This window comes from Jaculus jaculus, chromosome 1 (assembly GCF_020740685.1).
Source record: "Jaculus jaculus isolate mJacJac1 chromosome 1, mJacJac1.mat.Y.cur, whole genome shotgun sequence".
In the NCBI taxonomy this organism is placed as follows: domain Eukaryota; kingdom Metazoa; phylum Chordata; class Mammalia; order Rodentia; family Dipodidae; genus Jaculus; species Jaculus jaculus.
This window is the reverse complement of record NC_059102.1, coordinates 322116469-322142076: the sequence shown is the minus strand read 5'-3', so window position 1 is coordinate 322142076 and position 25608 is coordinate 322116469. Positions and strand designations below refer to the sequence as shown.

At 42.0% G+C, this 25608-nt stretch overlaps 2 protein-coding genes across 3 annotated transcripts; one reads left to right on the top strand and one right to left on the bottom strand.

The window, feature by feature from the left end:
• The first annotated feature begins 669 nt into the window (after nt 1-669).
• On the top strand, nt 670-11650 carry Hnrnpu (heterogeneous nuclear ribonucleoprotein U). Its single transcript, XM_004653267.3, has 14 exons — nt 670-1508; nt 2433-2544; nt 2642-2715; nt 4861-5000; nt 5569-5668; nt 6044-6156; nt 6513-6776; nt 7004-7123; nt 8253-8381; nt 8471-8639; nt 8864-9115; nt 9436-9620; nt 10025-10096; nt 10521-11650. Exons 1-14 carry the CDS (start codon nt 875-877, stop codon nt 10572-10574), a joined length of 2418 nt encoding a protein of 805 aa, XP_004653324.1. The 5' UTR covers nt 670-874; the 3' UTR covers nt 10575-11650.
• An 8705-nt stretch (nt 11651-20355) lies between these two features.
• LOC101605683 (cytochrome c oxidase assembly protein COX20, mitochondrial) lies at nt 20356-25371 on the bottom strand. 2 transcript variants are annotated; one of them, XM_045148329.1, is made up of 5 exons: nt 25285-25322; nt 24553-24682; nt 21221-21335; nt 21060-21123; nt 20356-20598 (listed from the first exon to the last, which is right to left on the bottom strand). In XM_045148329.1, the coding sequence occupies exons 2-5, from the start codon at nt 24607-24609 to the stop codon at nt 20484-20486; spliced, it is 351 nt and encodes a 116-aa protein (XP_045004264.1). In that variant the 5' UTR covers nt 24610-24682; nt 25285-25322; the 3' UTR covers nt 20356-20483. The 2 variants fall into 2 exon arrangements, with proteins under 2 accessions (XP_045004264.1, XP_004653325.1); XM_004653268.2 differs by lacking the exon at nt 24553-24682 and having other exon boundaries at nt 25285-25371.
• Nucleotides 25372-25608: the final 237 nt, after the last annotated feature.

The following is a 25608-nucleotide window of genomic DNA, read 5'->3' as shown; positions in this document are numbered from 1 at the left end:
AACACTGTGTGGCATGGGGCAGTACAGCAAGCCCACTTCCCAGCCCTGGCACCAGGGTTTGTTGGGAACCGACAAAACAAAGACTCTTCCCTTTGCCCTTTCCAAACTTCCAAGTCCAACTTGCCAGGCAGGCCTTGCAAAAATGACGTCGAATAAATATTGAGCGGGTTAGGGGAAACCGTGCGTTCAATTGGTGTTACACAGGCCAGGGCTGGAGATTTTTTTGAGGATGTTTTAACAGAAGAGCTGGGGGAGTATACAAAAAAAGTACATCTAAGATGGAAGAAGAGGTGGGGTACACCTGAGTGGAAAATGCCAAGAGGGGGCACCAAAAGGGTCAGAGAAAAGCCGCCTCCAGGCTAGCAAAGTAAAGCTCCAAGGAGGCACAGCCACCAAAGAACCGGAAAAGACCAATCGCCTTTGCAGCAGATCGGTTCAACCGAAAGGCCGCTTCGCTCCCTCCTCCTCCTCCTCCTCCTCCTTCTCCATTGCCAGCCCCAATCACGAGCGCGCTGCGCGGCGGGCAAGCGCGCAGGCCGGCGCCGTGGGGGCGGGGAGCGGGCTCCGGGAATGGGCGGGTCCGGCGCGCTCGCGTCCCTCCCGCGCTGCGCTCGTCACGTAAAGGGGCGGAGCGGATATATTACGTGCGCGGCGCCGGCACAGCGAGAGGACGTTGCGTGCTCGCTCGCGCCAGGCGAGTCTCCGCGTCTGCCTCGCGAACTCGGTGAAAGGAATTGGCGCCGTTCGACATCAGGCGGGTCCGCTCTGCAGCACTCAAGCCATCTTTCCAGCCGCAGCCGCAGCCGCCGCCCGGGGCCGAGGGAGCGGAGCCGAGCCTGAGCCAGCAGCCAGCGGTGAACCGGGGACCCTCACCATGAGTTCCTCGCCCGTTAATGTAAAAAAGCTGAAGGTGTCGGAGCTGAAGGAGGAGCTCAAGAAGCGGCGCCTCTCTGACAAGGGCCTCAAGGCTGACCTCATGGACCGCCTCCAGGCCGCGCTGGATAACGAGGCCGGCGGCCGCCCCGCCATGGAGCCCGGCAACGGGAGCCTCGATCTGGGCGGGGATTCGGCCGGAGGCTCGGGGGCAGGCCTCGAGCAGGAGGCCGCGGCCGGCGGCGACGAGGAGGAGGAGGAGGAAGGGATCGCCGCGCTGGACGGCGACCAGATGGAGCTAGGAGAGGAGAACGGGGCCGCGGGGGCGGCCGACTCGGGCCCGATGGAGGAGGAGGAGGCGGCTTCGGAGGACGAGAACGGCGACGACCAGGGCTTCCAGGAGGGCGAGGACGAGCTCGGCGACGACGAGGAGGGCGCGGGCGACGAGAACGGGCACGGCGAGCAGCAGTCGCAACCGCCGGCCACGCCGCAGCAACAGCAGCAGCAGCAGCAGCAGACGGCCCAGCAGCGCGGGGCCGGCAAGGAGGCCGCGGGGAAGAGCAGCGGCCCCACCTCGCTGTTCGCGGTGACGGTGGCGCCGCCCGGGGCGAGACAGGGCCAGCAGCAGGCGGGAGGTAAGGAGAAGGCGGAAGGCGGAGGAGGCGGCGGCGGTCGCCCCGGGGCTCCGGCGGCGGCGGGTGAGTGCTGCGTGGTACGTTGCGCGCGGCGGGAGCCCCCCCCCGCGAAGGGGTTGGGGACCGTGCCCCTGAGACCTGCCGGAGCCCCTAGGGGCGGGGAGGGAGCCCCGGGCGGGGGAGGGGCGCGGGGAATCCCGGATTAGCCGAGCGGCCTTGGTGTGTGTGTGGGGGGGGGGAGGGCTCGCCGTGACGGTGGTGGTGGCGGCGCCTCCATTATGTGGTTCGGACGCCGGGGGGAGCTGCAGCTGCCGCTGGAGAACGGGGGGGGGGGAGTAGCCCCGCGGCCGCTGTTGGCGCCTCGGCGCTGCGTGCGCGCGGTGCGGGCACATGTCTCGGGGCGGGAGGGGGGGAGGGGAGAGGCCCGAGGTCCCGGGGCGGGCGCGCTTTGGCGGCTCCTCGCCGCGCGGTATTGTGCAAGGAGCGCAGGGGCTCGGCGTGACGTCACTTCCGGCGGGAGGAGCCGGGCGCGGGGAGCGGGGCGGAAGCTCAGTACAATGCGGCGGCGGGGCGCGCGGGCCCGCGTGGGGGAGGGGAGGCCGGGCGCCCGGCTCCGCTCCGCCCCTCCCCCTCCCGAGCCCGGCGTGCACGTGGGCCTCGGGCCGCGCCGTGTTGCGTGGTGGTGGTGGGGGGGTGTTCTGTGGAGAGCTTTCCGGAAAGGTACCGGCGTTGGGCCGAAATTTGCAAGGGCTTCTTCTTACTGCGTCACTCCTTCCAGTCCGGTTCTGAGCCGGCTTCTTCTCGAGTGGACATTTGTGCGTTAAAAACAAGCAGCGTCAGGGCCTGGTGCAGAAACCCTCCTGTGTGTGTGGGGGGGGGGGGGGTGGGGGCCTTGGCCTCTTACCGCGGCGTTGTGTGTTGTAGGAGACGGCAAAACAGAGCAGAAAGGCGGAGATAAAAAGAGAGGCGTTAAGAGACCGCGAGAAGATCATGGCCGGGGGTATTTTGAGTACATTGAAGAAAACAAGTACAGCAGGTAGAGAATCCTAACCTACCTAGTTGGGCTAGTGTCCCCCCGTCCCCCTTTCAGGTTGGTGAGGAAAGCTGTATCAGGAGACCATTCTGTCTTTCAGAGCCAAATCTCCTCAGCCACCTGTAGAGGAAGAAGATGAACACTTCGACGACACGGTGGTTTGTCTTGATACTTGTAAGTGCAGTAGACTGACCCGCTCGTTTCGAATGAAGTGCTATTTTGAGAAAACAGCATGTAGATTGTAGTTCAGTGAAGAAAACCAAGTTACTTTTTTAAGTGAGGAAGATAATGGTTTATATTCAGATTCCTGTAGCTTAATATTAAATATGGCTTCAGTTGTATATTGGATATCTTGTAGGTTCTACCAATTTGATATTCTTGTCTTGGAAGTTTTCTTGTTCAGGGATGTAAAATGTCAGTTTTAACTACCAGAAACTTAACTACCTGTAACTTGTCCTGAGTAGGCTAGTAAGGTAATTTACAATTTCATTTTTGTGGAACCTATATTAAGTGAGCTATTTGGGCTAGTTAAATAATTTACTAATGACTTCCAATTAGCACACAAGTATATTCCCTAATCTAAAAGATTGTAATAATACTATTTCAATAACTGCTCTTCTGTTCTCAATTCCAGTTCAGTAGCTGCTGCTTTAACATAAGTTGATTTCTTCCAAAGACCTGGGGCAGCAGCAGTGGGCCGTCACTGGGCCACTAGCTTTCTTCAGCAGCGAATGGTATCAATGGCAGCGCTGTAAATATTCTCCTTTACCCAGTTGGGTTGCAATTGAGTATGAAGGACGTATTGCAAACCATGAAATGGGCCTTAGCTGTCAGACTTAAGTTTTTTTTTATCAGTAAAATTGTTGGTTTTAGTATTTGATCAGAAAGCGCAACTTGCACTGATAAATGGAACAAAAGGTAGAGGGAAAAATGTGCTTGAAATAGGAAGAAAGGTGTCCAACTAACTGCTTTGTGGGTGAAGTAGTTTAGATTCTCAATTTTTTTATGGAAACAAATGACTAGAGTATTAAAAGAAAATGTGAAACTGCTTTTGTAAGTATAGTATTTATAGTGGTTGATAGTCTTTTTTTTTTTTTCTTTTTTGGTTTTTCGAGGTAGGGTCTCACTCTGGTCCAGGGATAATCTTCCTCCCTCTGCCTCCCCAGTGCTGGGATTAAAGGCGTGCGCCACTACACCCGGCTTGTAGTTGATAGTCTTAAAGAGGCATTGGAAGAAGCAGTTGATTTAAAAGTTTATATCAGTTGCTTTAATGTAAAGTTTGATTTAGCAAGGTGCAATAAAGCAGTGATTGCATCAGAAGGGTCAACATAACACTGCTAGAAGGTTTTTTTGTTTGGTTTTGTTTTTTGTTTTTCGTGGTAGGGTCTCACTGTAGCTCAGGCTGACCTGGAATTCACGATGTAGTCTTAGGGCAGCCTTGAACTCAAGGCGATCTCCCTACCAAGGGGGCTAGGCTTAGGAGGTAGATTTTTAGTCAGCTAGAAATTTTTACATTTACTTCGATAATGGGTTTCAACAAAATTGTTATATCACGGCTTGGAGATGTGGTTAGAAAGTGCTTGCCTAGCATGTATAAGGACCTGGATTCAATCCTCACCACCAGGAAAGGTTCTATCAGTGACAAGGACTTCAAGGAAAATTCATATTGCAGTTTAATTTTTTACCAGTTAAAAACATCTTTTTAAATATAGGGTTAGTCAAGTGAGAATTCTGAGAAGATGCATGTTAATGACGAAAAGGTAGCTAGGCTTGAGACTTGGTTTGCATAATCTAGGAAGTGGTTAATCTCAGGTTGTGGAAAGCAGGCCTAAAATGATGTAGCATTAAGACCTTTAAAAGATAAGCAGGTTTGTGGGTAGAAGCTGCCTCAGTCAAGTTAGAAAAGAATTGAGTCTCTAGAACCTTGTTAAACTGCAAAGTGCAGAATCAACAGTTGATGCTCTTAAAATATTCGGCCTCCCTGGTAAACTACCTGGTTCTGGCATGCTTCACTTTGATTTTCTGCTATCCTCTACTGCTTGCCTCTAAATCAAGGTAAAGAGCAGAGCAGGTATGTATTAATATCACATTGTTTTGGGTATTTTGTGTATTTAAAACACAAGTTAAACACTGACATTAATTTAATAGGCAGCTGATGTTTTTTAAAGTATGTAATTGACAAGAGTAACTTGGTGTGGGAGTGGGGCTTCAGTTGAGGACAAGTGAACAGCATGATGTATACGGAAACTCATTTTGTCTACAAAGCTGAAACATTACATTGAATGTAAAAGAATAATGGGACATTTGATATAATTACAGATAACTGTGATCTGCATTTTAAAATATCAAGAGATCGTCTCAGTGCTTCCTCCCTGACTATGGAGAGTTTTGCTTTTCTTTGGGCTGGAGGAAGGGCATCTTACGGAGTGTCAAAAGGCAAAGTCTGTTTTGAGATGAAGGTAAATGGCTTCCTGACTTCAGTTCTTTCATGGGTTGTCCTACCTTAGCCTCTCAGGTGCTGGGATTATAGGTGTAAGTCACCATGACCAGCTTCAGGAACCTTATTGAGTTCATTTGTACCAAAGAGACTTCTGAAGTTTCGGGATCTTTGTTTTTAAGTTAAATATTTATAGTAGTATTCCCAGGGGACACATTTTATTAGAGTACTCTTTTTTTGTGCCCCCCCCCCCCCCGTAGGGTTTCACTGTAGCCCAGGCTAGCCTGGAATTCACTATGGAGTCTCAGGGTGGCCTGGAACTCATGATCATCTACCTTTACCTCTCCAGTGCTGGGATTATTAAAGACATGCACCACCACACCCAGCTAGAATACCCTTAATCAGTATTACCTTTTGAGGGTTTTATTTATTAATTTTCAGGCTAGAACACACTTTAACTTGAAGTGTAAATGATAGTGGGTTAGGGAAAACGGTAGGTTGGAGGATTGTCTTAAAAGCCAATGGATGGTCACAGTTCAAGTAACATGCCATGTTTTTATAGTTTAATCATGTACTGATTTGATTTTTAGGTAACTGAGAAGATCCCAGTAAGGCATTTATATACGAAAGATATTGATATACATGAAGTTCGGATTGGCTGGTCATTAACAACAAGTGGAATGTTGCTTGGTAAAGTTTCCATTTGAGTACTTTGGAAGCATCAATACTTAAGAGTTTAATAGAAGTAACTTAACTAGTCTTAACGCATTCTACATCTTGTTAAATCATTCTGTGTAGGCATTTTACAGATGAGTGATATTGTAGCAGGCTCAGGAATTTTTAGTTTTTGTCTCTATAAAGTCTTCCAAAGTTACAGTTAAAATAGATTTCCTGCCATGACATTTAGTATGTTAAATAGTAGATAAGCCTATCTTGCTCTTGGACTGTTATTGTGGTAGATAGGTTAAAGTTTATTGGGAGGTACATATACATATTCATTGCTTTTCTTGTAACCCTGTAAAAGAAAAGTATTGGACTATTAAATATAAAAGCTTGCTTTCTTAGGTGAAGAAGAATTTTCTTACGGTTATTCACTGAAAGGAATAAAAACATGCAACTGTGAGACAGAAGATTATGGAGAGAAGTTTGATGAAAATGATGTGATTACATGTTTTGCTGTAAGTTAAAGCTAAAAATCTGTAAATAGAAAGTTACTTTCTGCATAAAACTAAACAATTTTTAAATTTATTGTCTGCTACCAATGTTACTAAATACATGTGCTACTTCTGGGCTAAAAACCAGTGAGCTGGGAAAATATAGGACTTTTTGGTGCAAGAATCATGGAAGCATTTTGACAAAATACACTGGATTGGCCTGAAAAATTGAGTCCATTTAAAGCAATATTTCTGGGCATGTATGCTACATTGTTTTTGGCATGTAAACATGTTCACAGAATAAGTTACTTGGATCTAGAATGGTGTTGCAAGCTTTCAGGAAATAGATTGAAGCTGGGGTTTTCTTTTCTGTTTAATAGAACTTTGAAGGTGATGAAGTAGAGCTCTCCTATGCTAAGAATGGACAAGATCTTGGTGTTGCCTTCAAAATCAGTAAGGAAGTTCTTGCTGAACGGCCACTGTTTCCACATGTGCTTTGCCATAACTGTGCAGTTGAATTTAATTTTGGTCAGAAGGAAAAGCCATATTTTCCAATACCGGAAGAGTACACTTTCATCCAAAATGTTCCCTTAGAGGATAGAGTTAGAGGACCAAAGGGACCTGAAGAGAAAAAAGATTGTGAAGTGAGTGATTTCCTTTTCCTTTTTTTTTTTTTTTTTAAGAATATGGCATTTGTCAGTAGCTTTTGTGTTGTGAATAGTATAAGACATTGATCTTTTTTTTAAGCAACATTTTCCTTGTATTTTTGTATTTTCCACAAATAAAATTACCTTGTTAGGCTTAAAAAAGGTTGAAATAATTGGGATAGTTTCTAATGCTTAAATACTGAAGTAGCATTTGTCTTCTGTAGGTTGTGATGATGATTGGCTTGCCAGGAGCTGGAAAAACTACCTGGGTTACTAAGCATGCAGCTGAAAATCCTGGTAAATACAACATTCTTGGAACAAATACCATTATGGATAAGATGATGGTGAGTAAAATGTTGAGCTTAACTTTGGGATTTCAGGTCTCAAAGGGTATGGGGGTGTAGGAGCCATTGCCTAGCATATACACAGACCCCTGGGTTCCATTTCCAGCACCTGAAGAAATAGGTCAGAAGATAGTTGAGGTGTGTTCTTGGTTTTTGTCTATTTTGTTGATAACTAGTAGTCAGGTCAAAGCCTTTAAGTGGTCAGGCTTAATTTTTTTTTTTTTTTTTTTTTTTTTTGGTTTTTCGAGGTAGGGTCTCACTCTGGTCCAGGCTGACCTGGAATTAACTCTGTAGTCTCAGGGTGGCCTTGAACTCACGGCGATCCTCCTACCTCTGCCTCCCGAGTGCCGGGATTAAAGGCGTGCGCCACCACGCCCGGCCTCAGGCTTAATTTTTGACAGGTAAAAATACTGGAAAACTTTTTAAAAAGTTTAGTTTTACTAAATCATAAAAGTCAGTATTTTGTAACAAGGAAAGATGATAGTGAAATTACAAAAGGTTTGCTCTCCAAAGATCTAAGCTGTTCTTTTAAAATATTTATTTTTGAGGTAGCTTCTCACTCTGGTCCAGGCTTACCTGGCATTAACTATGTAGTCTCAGGGTGGCTTTGAACTCATGGCGATCCTACTACCTGTGCCTCCAGAGTGCTGCGATTAAAGGCATGCACTATCATGCCCAGCTATTTTATTTTTATTTGAGAGAAAGGAGGCAGGGAGAGAATGAGAATGGGCTAGATAGAGAATTGGTATGCATGGCCTCCAGCCCCTGTAAACATGCATCAGTGCTTACCTGGGGCGGGGTGGGTCGTATCCTTTGATTTTGCAGGCAGACACCTTAACTACTAAGCCATATATCTCCATAGCCCTAAGCCGTTTTTAAAAGCATAACTTGGGGCTGGAGAGAGATGGTCAAGACATTTGCCTGCAAAGTCTTATGTATGGACCTACGTTCAATTCCCCAGTACTCACATAAGCTAGATACTCAAGGGAGTGCATGCATCTAGAGTTCATTTGCAGTGGCTGGAGAGGCCCTGACATACCAATTCTCTAGTCCTGCCCCCCAATAAATAAGGGGAAAAATAAGCATAATTTGATTTCTCCAAGTCAAACAAAATTTTAATTAAAAATAGGTGGCAGGTTTTAAGAAGCAAATGGCAGATACTGGAAAACTCAACACCCTGTTGCAGAGAGCCCCACAGTGTCTTGGAAAGTTTATTGAGATTGCTGCACGTAAGAAGCGGAATTTCATTCTGGATCAGGTAAGCAATAGCTTTGAAATTAAAACTTACTGATAATTTGATAGAGTGTAGAACAATAACGTCTAAGATTATAAACTTTTTCTCCCAAGACAAATGTGTCGGCTGCTGCCCAGAGGAGAAAGATGTGCCTGTTTGCAGGCTTCCAGCGAAAAGCTGTCGTAGTTTGCCCAAAAGATGAAGACTATAAGCAGAGAACACAGAAGAAAGCAGAAGTAGAGGGGAAAGACCTACCAGAACATGCAGTCCTTAAAATGAAAGGCATGGAACTTAATTTCACTATCTTGTCTGTTTCTGTAATTTACAGTTATAAGTTGTCTTAGAACAAATAGTTTTAAGAATTCTGATGACAGGGTAAATAGATACTTGGCTTCAGACAAATGTCTAAGCTGTTAGATACATAGAAATACAGGGATTGAAAGTTACAGGATTATAGATAAACTTGCAGTGAGTGTCATAGTTTAATTCAATTTTATTCCCTGTAGGAAACTTCACCTTGCCAGAGGTGGCTGAATGTTTTGATGAAATTACCTATGTTGAACTTCAGAAGGAGGAAGCCCAAAAGCTTTTGGAGCAATATAAGGAAGAAAGCAAAAAAGCACTTCCACCTGAAAAGAAGCAAAACACTGGTTCAAAGAAGAGCAATAAAAACAAGAGTGGCAAGAACCAATTCAACCGAGGTGGCCATAGAGGACGAGGAGGATTTAATATGCGTGGTGGCAATTTCAGAGGAGGAGGCAAGTTAATTTGGAGTGTTTATTCAAGTTTGAAGAGTTAAGAATCTTAACAGATTGGGCTGCAAGTCCCTTAGCTAAATACAGGAAATATTCCTCACATTAACCCTTTATTGCCATAGTACTAAATTTTGATTTTATCACCTGGATTATGTGTGTAGTAATGATTAAAACATTGCTTTTTTCCTTAGACAAGTTTTTTTTTTTGTTTTTTTGAGGGCCTCAGTCTAGCTCAGGCTGTCCTTATATACATCTTTTAATAAAAATACAGAAGTGCACTTGGAATTCAGTACAACACAAATTGAATACCTCTCTCTTTTTAGCCCCTGGGAATCGTGGTGGATATAATAGGAGGGGCAATATGCCGCAGAGAGGTGGTGGCGGTGGCGGAAGCGGTGGAATCGGCTATCCATACCCTCGCGGTCCTGTCTTTCCTGGCCGAGGTGGTTATTCAAACAGAGGGAATTACAACAGAGGTGGAATGCCCAACAGAGGGAACTACAACCAGGTAATGATTTACAATTCTTGGAGGCAATGGTTAACTATAACTTAGAAAGTTGTATGATTGGGTTGGGGAGCCTCAGTAAGGAATTAGATTGTACATCTGTTTTACTGCTTTGCAGGTACACTGGCAATAAAGTCAGGTGGAGTTTTTTCAAGATCAATATTGATTGATTTAGTGGTGCTGGGGCTTTAAAGCATTTTTGGGAAGCTTCTTAGACTGAGCTGTATCCCAGGCTGTCAGGTAGATTTTTTAAAAATGCAAGGTTGAGCAGAGTACAGAGTTTACATTCCCCAGAGACAGGTGTATACATTACCTGTATATTGTTGTATTCTCACCACCATATCACCTTTGAACCTGGAAAATTCTAGCATTCAGAACTTTAATAGATCTGTTGTCCTCTTTCATAGAACTTCAGAGGACGAGGAAACAATCGTGGCTACAAAAATCAATCTCAGGGCTACAACCAGTGGCAGCAGGGTGTAAGTAATTTCTTACATGATTGTATGTGCAAAAATTCTTGGAAAAAGATCATAATAATCAGGGATTTGAAGTGTTGAAGTATAATTAATAGAGCCAAGTGTACTGTGTTGTAGTTACAGATATATAAGTAAGTTGGAGTTTGTTACAGTTTTTTTGATAAAAGTAATATAATACATATGGTTCTTTTTACTAGTAGCTTTAATACTGTAAACTAACCCAAATCATATTGTTTCTTTTTGTAATATGTATTGATAAATAATGGGATATTAAAACTAACTAAAACTGGTTTGGTATAGAAATCAAGTGTGACAAGTATAAATTTGTTTCCAGCAATTACTCTGAAATAGATCATTGTCATTTCCTAAAAGCAATTTGAGTGGCTTATTGATGTTTTTTCTTTAAAAAAAAAATTTTCTCTTACAGCAATTCTGGGGTCAGAAGCCATGGAGTCAGCATTATCACCAAGGATATTATTGAATACCCAAATAAAACGAACTGATACATATTTCTCCAAAACCTTCACAAGAAGTCGACTGTTTTCTTTAGTAGGCTAACTTTTTAAACATTCCACAAGAGGAAGTGCCTGCGGGTTCCTTTTTTAGAAGCTTTGTGGGTTGATTTTTCTTTCTTTTCTTTTTTGTACATTTTTAATTGCAGTTTTAAAGTGAATCGTAAGAGAACCTCAGCATTGTGCACGATAAGAGAATGTGTCAGTATTTCAGGGTTCTACATTTTATCTGTAAAATGTGACTTTTTTTTTTATCACAACAAAAGTAAAATGTTGCTTTGTACCTGGTGTCTTTTATTAAGAATTTACTCCCCCCTTTTCTCACAGAGAATTAATTAACAGTCGGGAGTCATTGTCACAATATAATAGAAATGTTAGCAACCAGATTCATGTATGGACTAAGTGGTCCTCATGAATTGCATAAGATTCTGTACTGCTCATAATACACTCCATCCTCTCTGTAGTTGGTTGGATAATAGTGGAAAAGGGGTAAGTTAAGTAGTTTCTGGAAAAAGAAAACAAAACTGGGAATGTTTTTCTATTTCAATAACAGTGGAATTGGCATAATTGAAATGAAGATGAAATTTGGAACTAAGATTGAGAAGATGGAGTGTATATAGAAGGGCTGTTAAAAATGTAAAACTTGGTTGCATTATTTGTGGAGGCTCAAACTTGTGAAGGTTAAATACCATAACTTTTCCATTTGTTCTGCATTTTGATTCTGAAAAGAAAGCTGGCTTTGCCCATTTCTTATTAAAAAAAAACTTGTTGTAAATCCAGTTGTCTAATGGGATCTATATGAAGTTAGCTATGTCTGTATGCCCTTCTCCCACAAAATACTGTATAACTAGTGTGCTTGTAGTAGTTAACTCCACCATCTTTGTAAGCTAATGAAATTGTGAGTCACCCATTTATATCTTAATTTTTAATCATGTCAGTTCTTGAATGGGTATCTCCTTAGCCTGCTGATTTCTTTTTCTTTCTAAAGAAAGTGGGTGGAGAAATTAATTTAGACGTTTGTTTGCAATAAAAAGAATTCATTTTATGCTTGTTTTGGGATTCTCGCCATCAAGGTTCAAAATCCCTTTATACAACTCCTAAGAGGAGCAATTTAAGTGTGCGCTTTCTGGACAGCTCATTCTTTTACTCTGCCTGGAACATTTAGGTTTTAAAAACTTAAATGTATACCGACTTGATTTATAATATGAAGTAAAGTTGAATTCTTCCCTTCCCCTCCCCCCCAAATGGCTTTTAACATTTAATGAGGGGAAATGGTACTGGCTGGGAGAAGTTAATGCTCAGTTATCATGTTTACAAAATGCTAATGGCTGTCCTCAACTGTTAATTTTATATATACATATATATGATACATGAAACTTTGGGAACAGATGCTTTTAGAAGCCATCATGCAAGCCAGTGATTTCACTACTACACAACACTGCTAACTTAACTGTAGCTATGTGATAACATTAGATCCCCTAATGTAATTTTATTGGGTTTGCACATAACACTTAATTTTATAAAGGCTCCTCACTGTGAGGAATCAGGACTCAAACTGTAGAACTAAAATAAGACTTCAGTTGGTGTTTTTAGCTTGCTTCTGGTAAGTTCAGGTTTCCTGCATTTCTGATTCCTTCAGGATTTTCTTTCAGTTACTTTAAATCAGGTTATTAATGTGAGTAGAAGTTTTACTGCTACAAGCTGGAGTTGAGCTTGAGATAACTGGTTGAGTTGAAGTATTTGCAAACAAAGGTTAATTGTTATAGAAATAACAGTACAAAGTAGTATCCTCATAACTTTTTACCTTACACTGGCATGAATAAGTCATAACAGTATACATTAAGATTGCATATACTTACCCAGAGGGAAAATTCAAATTTGGGTGCTAATTAAATACCAGATAATCAAAATAGCAAGCAAAGGGGAGGATGGGTGAGTTTCAAATGCCAGATACTGGCAGAATAAAACTTGATAAGTTTGTTATTTTTGCCCCATGGCAAGCAAAACTCAACGCATTGGTTTCAAAACATTCCATCTTGAAAACTTGTTTTTGTTCAAGAAATGGATTCATGGTAGGTGTGTTGGCCCAGGCCTGTGTTCTCACTCAGCATGGGGGATTTGGAAGGGTCAGGAGGATCACAGCAAACTGTTGTGCATATAGTCCAGCTTAGGCTTCTGAGTTGAGACTTTGTCTCAAACAAGTGCCCCCAAAGCAGTACTGGCATAGTTTGCTGAAGGGAAGGGCTCTGGATGTAGTATGAAAAGGCCCTGGGATAAGTCCCTAGTGTTGCAGAAAATAGAGGATTGTCTTGATAATAGGGAAGAGGGAGACTTGAGGATATAAGGTAGAAATGGTTAGGTAACTAAATACTGTTGAAATTTTCTTTGCTGCTACATTAACAGGATTTTGTCTGTTATTTAAGATGGCAGTGAAAGCTTATGATTTAATACCCAAACAGCAAGGTGAAATCACGAAGATTTGAATCATAAATGAATCAAGTTTGGTATTGAAAAATGAAGCAGTTTTCTGGGAGTTATTCTAGAAAACCAACATTTTTCACCTGGGGATTTTTTATTTTGTGGACAGATTTGTGTTCTGTATTTAAATCACCTGTGGGAATTGGGTAACACTTTTCTATGGTTTTTATCCTAGTTCCATGTCTATATAATGGGTTCTGTTGAGCAAAAAGCATTTTTAATAGCTTTTTGGGTTTGGGTAGTGATAAAATAGTTGGCTATGAAAAACGTAATTGCAGGTCCCTGAGGGTCACTTGATTTTAAAAAACGAATAAAAATTTCCATAATCTTGCATATAACTAAAATATATGAAAGTAAACAATTTGAAGCAGGTCATAATCACCTAATCCTATGATTCCATCAAGAGTCTTCAGATATTTCCACTGGGAAGATAACACAATACTCCTTAAAATGCCCAAAATTCAAGCTTACTTTGATTCTGTTCACAATTCTGGTGCTGGGTGCTGAGGCAGGTTGGCAGTGGGGTTTAAGTTTTTAGAAATAACTGCAAAGACATCTTCAAACTAAGAATAGGTTAATACCTGTTCATTAGAATTCATACCTGAGCATCAGTTGTAAATGGACTCTGAGCAGTAACATGAACCTAGAATCATAGCCTACAGATTTTAAGAATAATTGCCTGAGCATGTGTAAAATTGGACAGTACTTTTCATGTAGGAAGTCTTTCTATGATTTTGAACTTGTAGAGATGGGTATAGATGCTATTCAACTGATACTAAATACAAAGATGGGAGAGGATAGCTAAGATTTTGGTCCTTAGGGCTCTTTTTTTCCCCAGGGATGTTTGTAGGGTGTTGCTAAATGTATATGCTGGTTTATTTGTAAACACCTTTTGTTGAAAGTAAGAGTTTAGGTGGGAATAAAAGATAAAACGTAGCAGTTTTAAGTGTTAAGCAGATACAGATGGCCTAGAAAGTCACTTAGTTTGAAGTATTATAGTCATAAGGCTATGCAACACATCTCAGTCATTTGATGATGAGCCCAGTGTTGATAGGTTAGCAAGTTGAAAATAACATAGGCCAATAATTTGGTTAGATGAGTTTTTAGGACAAGAGACATTTGCTGATCCAGGAACAAGCTTAGGAAGTCAATTTTCACATCCCAGAATTCAGCACATACTTGGAGCATGGTGAGACAGCTGAATAGGAGAAAACTTCAGAAATTGAAAATGATAGAATGACAATCTAGGCAAGATTCTAACCTGGAAAATGTTTTCAGCTCCTTTGTTAGCTGTGTCTGTTTCTTGGCAGTGGCATAAAAGTATATTATATTCACCGTGATCTATGGAAGGACTTAAAGGATTGCAGTCTGGAGCAGTAATAGCATATAACTGAACTAGTATTTTCTGATTTTCCTTTGACAGTCCCATGTGCTAGTGCATGAAATAAAATCAGTTTCACCCAATAAAAAAAATCTTGTGCTATTGAACACTGAAACATAACAGAAAGATAGTGGTCAAAATTTTAAACCACAAAGAAATAGATGGCTAGAATAAACCAGGTTAGAAATGCTTTAAAAGTTTACAGTAAGAGGACAAGATAATTTTAACTTATTTGGCAATCTTTTTTTTTTTTTTAAGTTTCTTGTAAAGGGAGATGGGAGAGTCCTGGACAAGTAAGAATTAAAGGTTCCAACGTAATTTTTTTCATTTTGGTAAAAGTAATAAAATGTGCTGATTGAAATTTCATCTCCTTTTCCTTAGTCTGTCCATGTGAATGTGCTGTGTGGAAGAGTAAAAGGGCCCAACTAAATGTGTTCCAGTGATTCCAATAGGTATTCCAAATTAATTGCTGCTTGTATATTTCAGTTGTTATGTTAGGCTTCCAGGATCACGTTAAATAAAACCTAGTGAAAATTGGCAGGCAAGTGGACAGATGGTCTGTTTTTAAAATCCTATTCATTCTTGAGGTGAAATGTTTTATTCTCTTTGCATGCAATCAGCAGTGCTTTTGCAAAGACCTAAGACTTGAAATACTTAACTCTTGAAAGTTGAGCTGTTACCTAGAGACTTCAAATAAATAAAATATTAAATTAAAATATTTGGAGTGTGGGGTATCTTCACATGCCCTTCATTTCCCAAAATCTTTTCCTTCTCAACAATAAAATATTTTAAAACCTGCAAAATAGGTTGAAATCGTCTTGAATAATAAAGTGATAGATACTATGCCTATTTTGAAGTGCATTATCAGCTAGGGTGTAAATGTTACCAAAGTCGTAAGAGGATGACAGAATGGGAGATAAGTGAGCCAGGCTAGAACATTTACCACTGAAAGGCTGAAAATTTTTTGAAGACTTCATAAGCTTAGGATTTTCTTTTTCATACTACATACACAATGTCTAGGTGAAATGAGGACTTGATTGTAGTTTTGATAATAAAGTAGCTATTCAGGTTTGCACAGTGAAGTGCAGTTGTACTCTAAGCAAACTTAATGGCTATTGAAGAGCAGACAACTCAAGATTTCATAATTAATTGCTTTAGAAAAAGATTTAAGACACAAGCTTTGTGCTTTCAGTGGAAAGGCATGTTTTGTTTGATGTGACTTCATGGTACAGTAGAAGCATTTGGGGGGGGGAATTGTAAGGATTATTTCTCTTAAGGCTGTACCGTAAAACAGGAAGAAGGCCCAGATTGGTGGTATACGCCTTTAATGCCAGTGTATTGCAGGAGGCAGAGGTAGGATTGAGTTCAAGACCAGCCTGTGACTGAATAGTGAATTCAAGACTAGCCTGGGCTGGGAAAGAGTGAGATCCTACCTTGAAAGAGTAAAACAAAAGTAGAGCAAAGCACCTATATTCTTACTGCCCTTATGCTTTAAGTGAACAGAACCATTTGTCTACTCCTCTGTAAGCCAGATGTGCTACAAAAAGGAGTAGAAGGAGTAACAATGGTTGAAGAGTCAACATTTAAATCCAGGTGTGGCAGCACTTGCCTGAGATCCCTGCACTTGAAGATGCTGAGGCAGGAGAACAGAAGTTTGAGGCCAGCCTGGGCTACATGGATGCTGTTAAAAAGTTTATAACTCACGTGTTCACATTATAAGCTTTAAATTGCAATACTTTGGAAAATTTGTAATAAATTTTTTCTTATCTCAACAGCTTCGTTTAAGAAAATAGTTTTTAAAAACCTTTAAAAATTGAACATGTTTAAGATGTGTCAAAAATACCAGTATTTGGGTGGTAGTGGATACTGGCATTATTATTTACCTGATTTGATAATTATTAGACCTCAGCTGTTGCAAAAAAAATACATCATTCTAGAGGACCATTTACAAGTCAGACTTAACAGGAATCGTTCTAATTCTTCTTCTAATAAAGGTCTGTTTACCCAAAGAATAGTATATACTTAACATGACTTTTAAAGGGGTGTCTTGACACCTGTCACAGATTTTTATCTAGGAATAGAAGGATTCAAACCCTATTTGATCCCTAGCTCTTTGCTGAAAAGTGCATAAACAGGAGTCCTGAATTTATTATATAGACCTCCTCGCATTATATAATCGAAGCAAAGGGAAACCACCGATGGAGTTAGAGGTACGTAGACTAAAGAGATGCTTGCAAATCAAATAATGGTTTTAGCATAGTCAAGATTTATTGTTGCCAGACTCAGTCAAAAGAAGTCACAAGTCCAGAAAAAGCTACTTTTAATTCCCTAAGGTCCTGTTTACTGAGATGTAAAGCAAGTAGTGAAAAACAGGGAGGGGTTAAGGGAAGGGGGAAACGGCATACAGCTACTAAGAATATTTTTCAAAGTAGGAATGGTAGGTAAGCCACAAAAAATTTTCAAAACTACTAACACTACAATTCTATTTTAATCAGCTATTTAGCTGGTACCTACTGCTATATCACCTAGTATGAGATTTCGGAATTAGTGGACAATGAAGGAAGCAGTGTGCTTGGAGGCACCCAAGAGGGCATGTTAAGGTAGGTTAAGTTTAAAATGCAAGTTTGGTTGGGGGGGTTACATTGATCTTTGTCATACAACATTTATTGACTAAACACATTGGGGCTAGAAGGAGAATGTAAGTAGACAAGTCTTAACCAGTAAGAAACTTGGTGTATGTAGCACATGGCTGTAACCAGTAAAAGTACCAGTTTATGGGGAGACCAGCACAAAGTGCTGTGAAACAAAAAGTAGAGAGTTAGAGTTAGAAGGTAAGATGATGTACAGGAGGGTTTGCAGGGTGAGAATAGATTGGGTTATGGAAAGAAAATGACTTGAACTAGGCATGTTGGCTGTGTTGTAATTGGCATTAGTTCAAACCCAACTTGAGCAACACTCGACTCAAAGGCTGGGGACTTGCCATTCAAGAGAGTTCTAAATTCAGATGCCTGGCACCTATGGAAATGTTAGGCTATGGTGGTGCATGCCTGTAATCCCAGTGTTTGGGAAGCAGAAGGGAGATTTCATAAGGCAAGCTGGGGTGGTTCAGAGGCCCTGTCTGAACAGCAAAGGGAAGACACTGTCAAACTTTGGCCTCCATGCATATGAACATGAGCCACATAATTATACAACAAAATAAGATTCAAAAAGAAAAATGTGGTCATGCAAGTGTATGTGATGACATTTTTGAAGTAATAAATGAAATTAAGTGATTCATAACTTTTGTTTTTACCAGCTCTCTAGTTTTTGCAGTCATGCTGCTGTGAAAATGAACTAACCTTAATAGTGAAGACACTGGAAATTTTACCAGTCGAGTTTTCTTACGGTAAGATGTGATTGCAGTGTGATCTAGCTAGAAAGAATTTAACTGCTCCATTTTTCATGTTAAGTGCTAGTAAAACTGTACCTCATGCCCACAGGTGATTAGATGGGTATTTTCCCCAGTAAAAGCTCTGCTACCTCCTAGAAACTAGCCATTCCCATGGCATTTTTCATCATTCGGTCATGACCAGTTTTTGTATAATGTAGAATGTACTTGAGGTTGTCTTGTTCTGGTATTTCAAACTTAATCCTCATCAGTGGCCAACTCCTTTATGTGGTTGATTGCCAGATGAAAAATTTTCTTGTGGAACATACATGAACTGTCATCTAAACTGTCAGATGCAGATAGTATGCTACATTTGGTAATGGAGAAACCTCTGCACTATGACTGGTCCTCATGGCGACAGCCAAGGAGTGGGCAAGGAAAGGATAATTCTGAATTGAGCTGGAATAAGCCTGGATATTCCTTTAAAACAAAGGATAGAGGACAAAATAATTTCAAGAGTTACTTTCTTTGGCTCACTTTAATACAGTAATGGATACAATCTTGTTCTGGTGTCTTCAGTCTAGTCTGTATTTTTTAAAGTGATTATAATAAAGCCACAAATGAACTTCATTCAAAAGGGATGCTTTTAACTAGAAAAGCTGGGTGTGGTTGTGCATGCCTTTAATCCCAACACTTGGGCGGCAGAGGTAGGAGGACCAGGAGGTAGGAGTTTGAGGCCAGTCTGGGAATACAAAGTTCCAGGTCAACCTAGGCTAAAATTGAGCCCCTACCTTGAAAAAGAAAAAAAGGGGAGATTTTTTATTTTCTGGTTGAGCAGTTAGTGAGGATTTGGTTCTGTATTGGGTTCTTGAATTTCTGTTTTAAATCTGTATACAGTCTGAAGTCTGTCTCTAGCCTAGGCTGGCTATGAATTCCTCCAGAGTGCTGGGATTATAGGTGTTCACCACCATGCCCACATTTATTGGGTTTTGACAATTTTGTTTTAATCCCATTTGCCTCCCATTACCTTCTCGTCCCACTCCCTCTCTTGTTCCCCCTTTGTGTTTTTGGTGGTCCAGTGATGAATGTAACTGAAGAGTTACTTACCAGAACTTGGACAACTCAACTAGGGGGCTCCTCCTGAAGAAAACGTCACACACACACCCCCACCCTTCGCCTGCAATCATTAAATGAATCAGTTACTACTTATGTGATGGGGCCTCATGAGCCCCTCACCCCCTCCATGACAGAATGTTGACAGGCCTAGTCTTGTATAGATAATCATAGCCACTGTGTGTATTAGTGCAGTGGCTTTATAAATTCCTTAAGGGAGTGTTCCACAACTCTTCTTTGGCTTTTACATTTTTTCCACCCCTCTTGTACAGTGTTCCATGAGCTTTGCAAGGGGGTGATGTGGATGTCCCATTAGGACTCTTGAGCATTCAAGTCACCTGACTTGACCAGTAACGATTCCCTACAGTAGTAGCTGCCCACTGCAAACAGAAGCTTTTGACAGTAGTACTCATTAGCCTGTGGGTACAAATAAAGACTACCTGTGCTGGGCATGGTGGCGCACACTGTTAATCTCAACATTTAGGAGGCAGATGGCCTAAGAGTTCAAGGTTTCCTTGAGACTTTAAAGTCAGCCTGGGTAGAGAGAGAACCTATGGGTGGGGGGAGAGACAACATGACTATTTAGGAAAACCATAGTAGTAGCTTCTCTAGAAGCCTCAGCCAAGGGCTTTTGTTCACAGCACAAGACATGAATTTCTTCCCTGTGATACATAGAATACCAAAGTACAGACACTGAAAAACCTTGGGATCAACCACAAATTTTAACAGAATTTTAATTTTATTGTAATAAGGAGTGGGTCTCATCCATTCAGAAAGTGGCTGGTTACTCCCTTGAACAGTAGTACTGTCACCATTTTACCAGTGGGTGCATCTTGCCTGACTGCAGCATGGTTTTGTAACCCAGGCAACCTGAATGCTGAGATCATTAGTCATATGAACCATGCTTGAAAGTGTATATAGTATGAGTAAATTTTACCCAAGCACTGTGGCAACTGAGCTAATAATCTGCAGCTGTTCTTTTCTGCATATGGTATGTGAAATGACTGGTGTATGAATGTACATACAAGTATATGTGTACCCCATGCACAGGCCAGAGGATGTCTACTCCACTCTTGTAACTTTTAGCATATGGTCTCACTGGACCTGAGCCTTGTGGCTTTTCAGCAAGCTCTGAAGATCCTTGTGTCTACACTTGACCTTTTTTAATATTGTCACTATGAAATGTGTGCACACCATGTACATATTTAGTTCAAAACAAATTACACTGGGTGTGCCTTTATTTAATCCCAGCACTCTGTAGGCAGAGATAGGACAAAACAGATTTCACTTAAAATTGGGAGTGGGAAAGAATGGGTACACTAGGGCCTCCTGTCACAGCAAATGAACTCCAGATTCATGTGCTACTGAACCATCTCTCCAGCCCCAAGTTGTGATTTAAGGCAAGTTCATATGTTATACAAACTACACATACTTTAAGCTTTTATTAGCAATACAATTAAAGTGTTTAGTAGTGCTTGATCCTGTGGATATTGACTGACTGGAAGGAGTATTGGTTGCTCAGTTGCTGCTGATCTTGATTTATTTTCTTTCAGGATCAAGATGGGTGCTTTCATACAAAATCTTATTTTTAATTCCTTCTCTTGCAATTCTTTCCTGGATTCTCTGCTTTGCATAATTATACCTACAATGGAACCTTTGAAAAAGAGAATTACATAGAGTTTCCAACCTTATGGAACCTTTAGCTTCCTTTTTTATAATTAAATAGAATGTCACAGTACTTAGAGGATCACCATAGACTATCTAAATGCTTTTTCAAAAACAACACAAGCTGTGTCTTTATAAAGTGCAGGTTCTGTCAATTTGATTAATTTGCCAAAAAAAATAGAAGTACAAAGTAGGAACCATGAGTTTGGCTTATTTGCTCTGTCCATGGTTATTTGAACATACTGCAAGTACCAAAACTTTGTAAGACATATCTTTTGATGTAGGGTCTCACTATATAGCTCAGGCTGACTTCAAACTCAAAGCAACTTTACTACCTCTGCCTTTTCCGGTGCTGGGATTTAAAGGCATGCGCCTCCACCAGCCATGCCCAATAAAATAAAAAAATTTTCATCTGTGGTAATTTCTGAATGAAGCAACTGGTAAACATACCAACATCCCAAGGTCACCACAATAAATCCTCCTACTCCAACGTCACATGATCTTCTAATTCTACCTGTCAAACAGAAGTATAGTCACTATAATCAGATGTTCAAACAATAACATTGTTTATAACAGAAATGTGTGACACAAAGAAATAAACAAATACTCACTGGTTAGCAGAAAATGGCCAAGTCCAGCCACAACAGATCCAAATGAACCATATAATATTGAGTCCCGTGCACAAGGAATGTTTCCAACATCTAAAATTCCTAGAAGCTTAAAAGACTAGGATAAAATAAAGAAGAACCTAGGTAAACAAGAAGATATGTTAGTTGAAGATCACACTCACTACTGTGAATACCACTCTTGGTTTTCCAAAATATTTAAGAGGCAGAATGGGTGCCAGGGCCTTCAGCCACTGTAAACAAACTCCAGACGCATGTACCATCTTGTGCATCTGGCTTACGTGCGTCCTGGACAATTGAACCGGAGTCCTTTGGCTTTGCAAGAAAACGCCTTAATTGTGCCATCTCTCCAGCCCCATTTTTGATGTTTTTAAGGGAGTAAATGCCACTTACCCATCCTGTTCCCCACCCCTCCAAGGTAGGGTCTTCCTTTATCACAGGCTGACCAGGAATTCACTATGTCTGGATGGCCTCAAAACTGGGCAATCCTTCTACCTCTGCCTTCTGAATGCTGGGATTAAGGGCCTGTGCCACCACACCTGTCTGGAAATATATATTTTACTTTATTAACTCATTTAATTCTATAACTAATGGCTTATAAGAATAAATACTTGACATCAAAATGTTTTTTCTCTGGTTCTTGCCTAAAATTACCATGTACTTAGACTTGTAGTAGGGGATCAAAGGCTAATCCAGAAAGCTAGCATTTGGGTTCAACACTGCCAACTAACCTGTAGTTGTGGCCTCAATTATTTGTTTCTTAAGGACTATAGTAACTGTCTTCATTGGAATTGTGGAATTCACCAATATGTTTATGGGACGTTTTATTCAGCACTAGCTCTCGAGAAGATAAGACATATAGAATGTTAAAAGTCTTAGGGAATTGATGCATTGGCTCACAATTGCGAGCCATCAGAATACCAAGGCAGTAAAACTGCTGTGATTTGGAGGCCAGCCCAGTCTACAGAATGAGACTGTCTCAAAACTAGCCATGTGCAAAATCTGTTTTCTGTCCCTGACACTGGAAATTCATTTTTTTAAAAAAACAATACGGCTCTTAAATGAAGTCACTTAGCACAGATGGGATGGGGAAAGGAAGAAAAAGGCCAGTCAGACTGAGCTATGGTTTGTATTTCACCTGTCTTGACTCAGGACCTGTTGGAAGACAACTTGATTCATATTAAAGTAAAATGGATACACACTCAAGTGATTGTTTTTCTTTTTGCCTCTCCCTACACACCTAACATTGGACTGCTTCAGACTCATCAGGCCACTTGTTATATTAGTCTTCAACACCATCTCAGAAGCTCAACTTTAAAAGGTCATAACATGGTCGCTGTTGTAAAGGTAGATTGCACTCCAGACACGACTCACCTTCAAACCAGCCAAATGGTACTGGAGCTAGAAATGTATATGAGGTGATGACGCTTATAATTCTATAGATCTTTGGAGCAAGTGACAAAGGTTTCTACAGGATAGGGCAATAAAAACAAACTATGGGATCGGCCGCAGTGTACTAGTTAGGAACCCCTGCTTAAGGATTCTTTGTGGTGTACAAAGACATCTATTTATATGCTGCAATTTTATTGTACTTACTCTAGCCTTATTCTCACAAACTTAAGAAATACCCCATCACTGAAACCTATCTCCCAGACCTTGAGTTTTTGTTTTAGAGCAAATCACTTAGCCAAGTCTGGAAAAGAAATCCATACTTTTTCGTTTGTGTGGATTAAAGAGGCAGATAACTGGGTTAACAAAGGCCTCTAGCCATGACAAATACCCAGAGTGTTATACTGCACATCTGGCTTTACAGGCAAATGCCTAAACCATCTCCAGCCCTTGTGGATTTTTCTATTTTAAACTTAAGTTGTGGTTATAAAATACCATTTAGGCAGAGAGGAGAAACTCCAGATGAATGCAACACTTCATCTAGCTTTTATCAAGTGTCTTAACTTTTTTTGAGGGTCTCAACCTAGCCCAGTTGACCTGGAATTCACTATGTAGTCTCAGGCTGATCTCCAACTCACCTACCTCTCTGCCTCCCAAGTGCTGGGATTAAAGGTATGCACCACCACGTTTGGTCCATTGACTTGCCTTACCTAATAAAAGTGTTGAATTTAGTATTTCCAAAAGAATTTTCACCTCCAAACCTGTCACTCACTGGAATTGCTACTTGGGCCATTTCTCAGGCCACAAACTTCAAGTCCATACTCAATGTATTAGCAAGTTTGAGAGGATCGCAGTATCCTGAACCACATAGCACCTATCAAATGTCTGACCTTTTTTGTATCTATCTTACTATAAACTCAGCATAGCCTTTGTACAGAACATTTATTTTGCTGCTGTTACAAAGTCCCAATATGGTATGGCATGAACTTCCTTTTGTGTCCCATTGGCTTTTGGGTCAGACATACCTATAATCCCACTATCCAGTCTGTTTACCACCTTTCTCCTGGATCTTTGACTGGCTTGGTAGAATGTGAGCTCAATGGAGGTGTTTTGTGTCTGAATCAAGACTGCCCTTAGTACCTAATTGAGTAGGTACAGTACTCTATTTTTGAATGGTTTTATTCTCAAGTTTATAGCCCAGGAACTGGAAACTGCCTGAATTCCTCTGGTGTGTGTCTCCACCTGGCTTAAAGGCAAAGGAAAATGGTTTGTTTGGTTCCCCTTTACCCCCAGGCAGGATTTTACTCTAGTGTCAGGCTGGCCTCAACCTCCAGAATGCAGGGACTACAGGTGTGGCCCACCAAGTCTGGCCTAAAACCTTTTAAGTGTTGAGTGGATCAGGGTATGCTAGGTTGACAATTGTCCCTGTCCCTTAGGTTACCGTTATCTTCAAACCACCGCAAGCTGCGTCTTATCACATCCCAGTCTGTTGATTACTTAAGTTTCAAATGGTCCAAACATTTGTATAAAGGTTTCACAAATGAGCAGTTCAAAATCCAAGTGTAGCAAAGCCAAATAGTGTTTGTAATTAAGATGTAGTTTAGGGTTGGAGAAATGGCTTAGCAGTTAAGGCACATGCCTGCAAAGTCAAAGATGTAAGTACAAGGTGGCACATGCGTCTGGAGTTCGTTTGGAGGCTGGAGGTCCTGGCGCACCCATTCTCATTCTGTATCTGCCTCTCTCCAGCCCTCAAATGGCTGTGCCCATTTTAAGTTAAAAAGGAGGGAGGGTGCTGCTCGGTAAAGTACATGAACGGGGTCCTGATCCTAGGTTCAATCTCCAGTATGCAGCTATGAAGAACCTGCCCCTGACTGGCCAAACGTTAATGACAGTTTGCCAGGTAGGGTTTCACTTTAGCCCAGGCTGACCTCCAACTCGTGATCCTCCGACTCTGGAGTGTTTGGATAGAAGGTGTTCACCACCATGCCCGGATTTTAAGTTTATTTTCAAGGAGGAAGTGATTTTCTTCACGCATTATCTTTCTGAACACCTGGGTTGCTATAAACAAAGAAGACGAAGCAAAGGAATTCTATATGGAAATGAATGTTACAATAAAATACCAGGGATGGGGGAAGGCCTTAGTTCTATTCTGGGGAGTCCTATGAGGTTCGTGTACTAAGACAAGATTTTAGAGTGGTTTGGTCTTACTTGCACCAAGAAAACAAGCTATCACTCGATTTTAGGATTTAATTAGGACCAAATGCCCAGGCACAGGGACCCAGAGCACGCTGGCGAGTGCTAATGGCGGGCTGAGAAGAGCCAAAGGCAAAGTTATACTCCTACTTTCAGCCGGTAGACACTTGGGGCTGGAGAGGTGGCTGAGCTAAGGTTAAGGCTCTTGCATGGGCATAAACAACGTTTTCAAAATCCATCAGCCTTGGTGGCGTCTGTTGGAGCGCCATTCACTAGTAGCCCTAGCTAGACCAGCGCAAGATGCGGCAGGGAGGGGGGCCATCCACAGTGCAGACCCGGCTCAGCTCCCTCTGGTCCTGGCAACTTGGAGGCAAACCTCGGGAAGGGCCAGAGCTAAGAGCTCAGGCCCGCTGGGGGCTGCCAGGGAACCGCGCCCTCCCCCCGCGCGCGCGGCCCGCCTGCGTTACCTTCCCCTTCCCGGCTTCCTGGGGCTCCGGCGCAGCCATGCGGACGACTCAGCGCGGGCAGCGCCGCCTCACGCACGCCCAGCGTCGCAGCGGCAGCCCCGCCCCGCCCCGCCCCGCCTCGCCCTCCGCGCCGCGGCCGCCATCTTAGGAACGTTCTCGAGCCTCCGTAGAAGCCCGCCTCGGCGCCGGCTCCTTTGTTCAGAGCAACGTGTCCCAGTGTCCCCCGCGCCCGCAAGTGACCTTCAGGGACGGGGCTCGAGGGGAGGCGGCCCCCGAGAAACGCCACCAGCCCCGGGCTCGCGAGCAGGGCGAGGCCCGCCCGGC

What these genes read in the sequence shown, in the direction of transcription:
- LOC101605683 (XM_045148329.1), bottom strand. Translation starts at nt 24,609, where the DNA reads ATGGTGGTGAACACCTTCTATCCAAACACTCCAGAGTCGGAGGATCAC. An exon ending in CGGAGGATCACGAGTTGGAG is followed by an intron (nt 21,336 to 24,552) that starts GTCAGCCTGGGC and finishes ATTTTATCCTAG; the next exon opens with TCTTTTAAGCTTCTAGGAAT. An exon ending in TGGCCATTTTCTGCTAACCA is followed by an intron (nt 21,124 to 21,220) that starts GTGAGTATTTGT and finishes TCTGTTTGACAG; the next exon opens with GTAGAATTAGAAGATCATGT.
- Hnrnpu (XM_004653267.3), top strand. Translation starts at nt 875, where the DNA reads ATGAGTTCCTCGCCCGTTAATGTAAAAAAGCTGAAGGTGTCGGAGCTG. An exon ending in GGTGGTTTGTCTTGATACTT is followed by an intron (nt 2,716 to 4,860) that starts GTAAGTGCAGTA and finishes ATATAATTACAG; the next exon opens with ATAACTGTGATCTGCATTTT. An exon ending in AAGAGAAAAAAGATTGTGAA is followed by an intron (nt 6,777 to 7,003) that starts GTGAGTGATTTC and finishes TGTCTTCTGTAG; the next exon opens with GTTGTGATGATGATTGGCTT.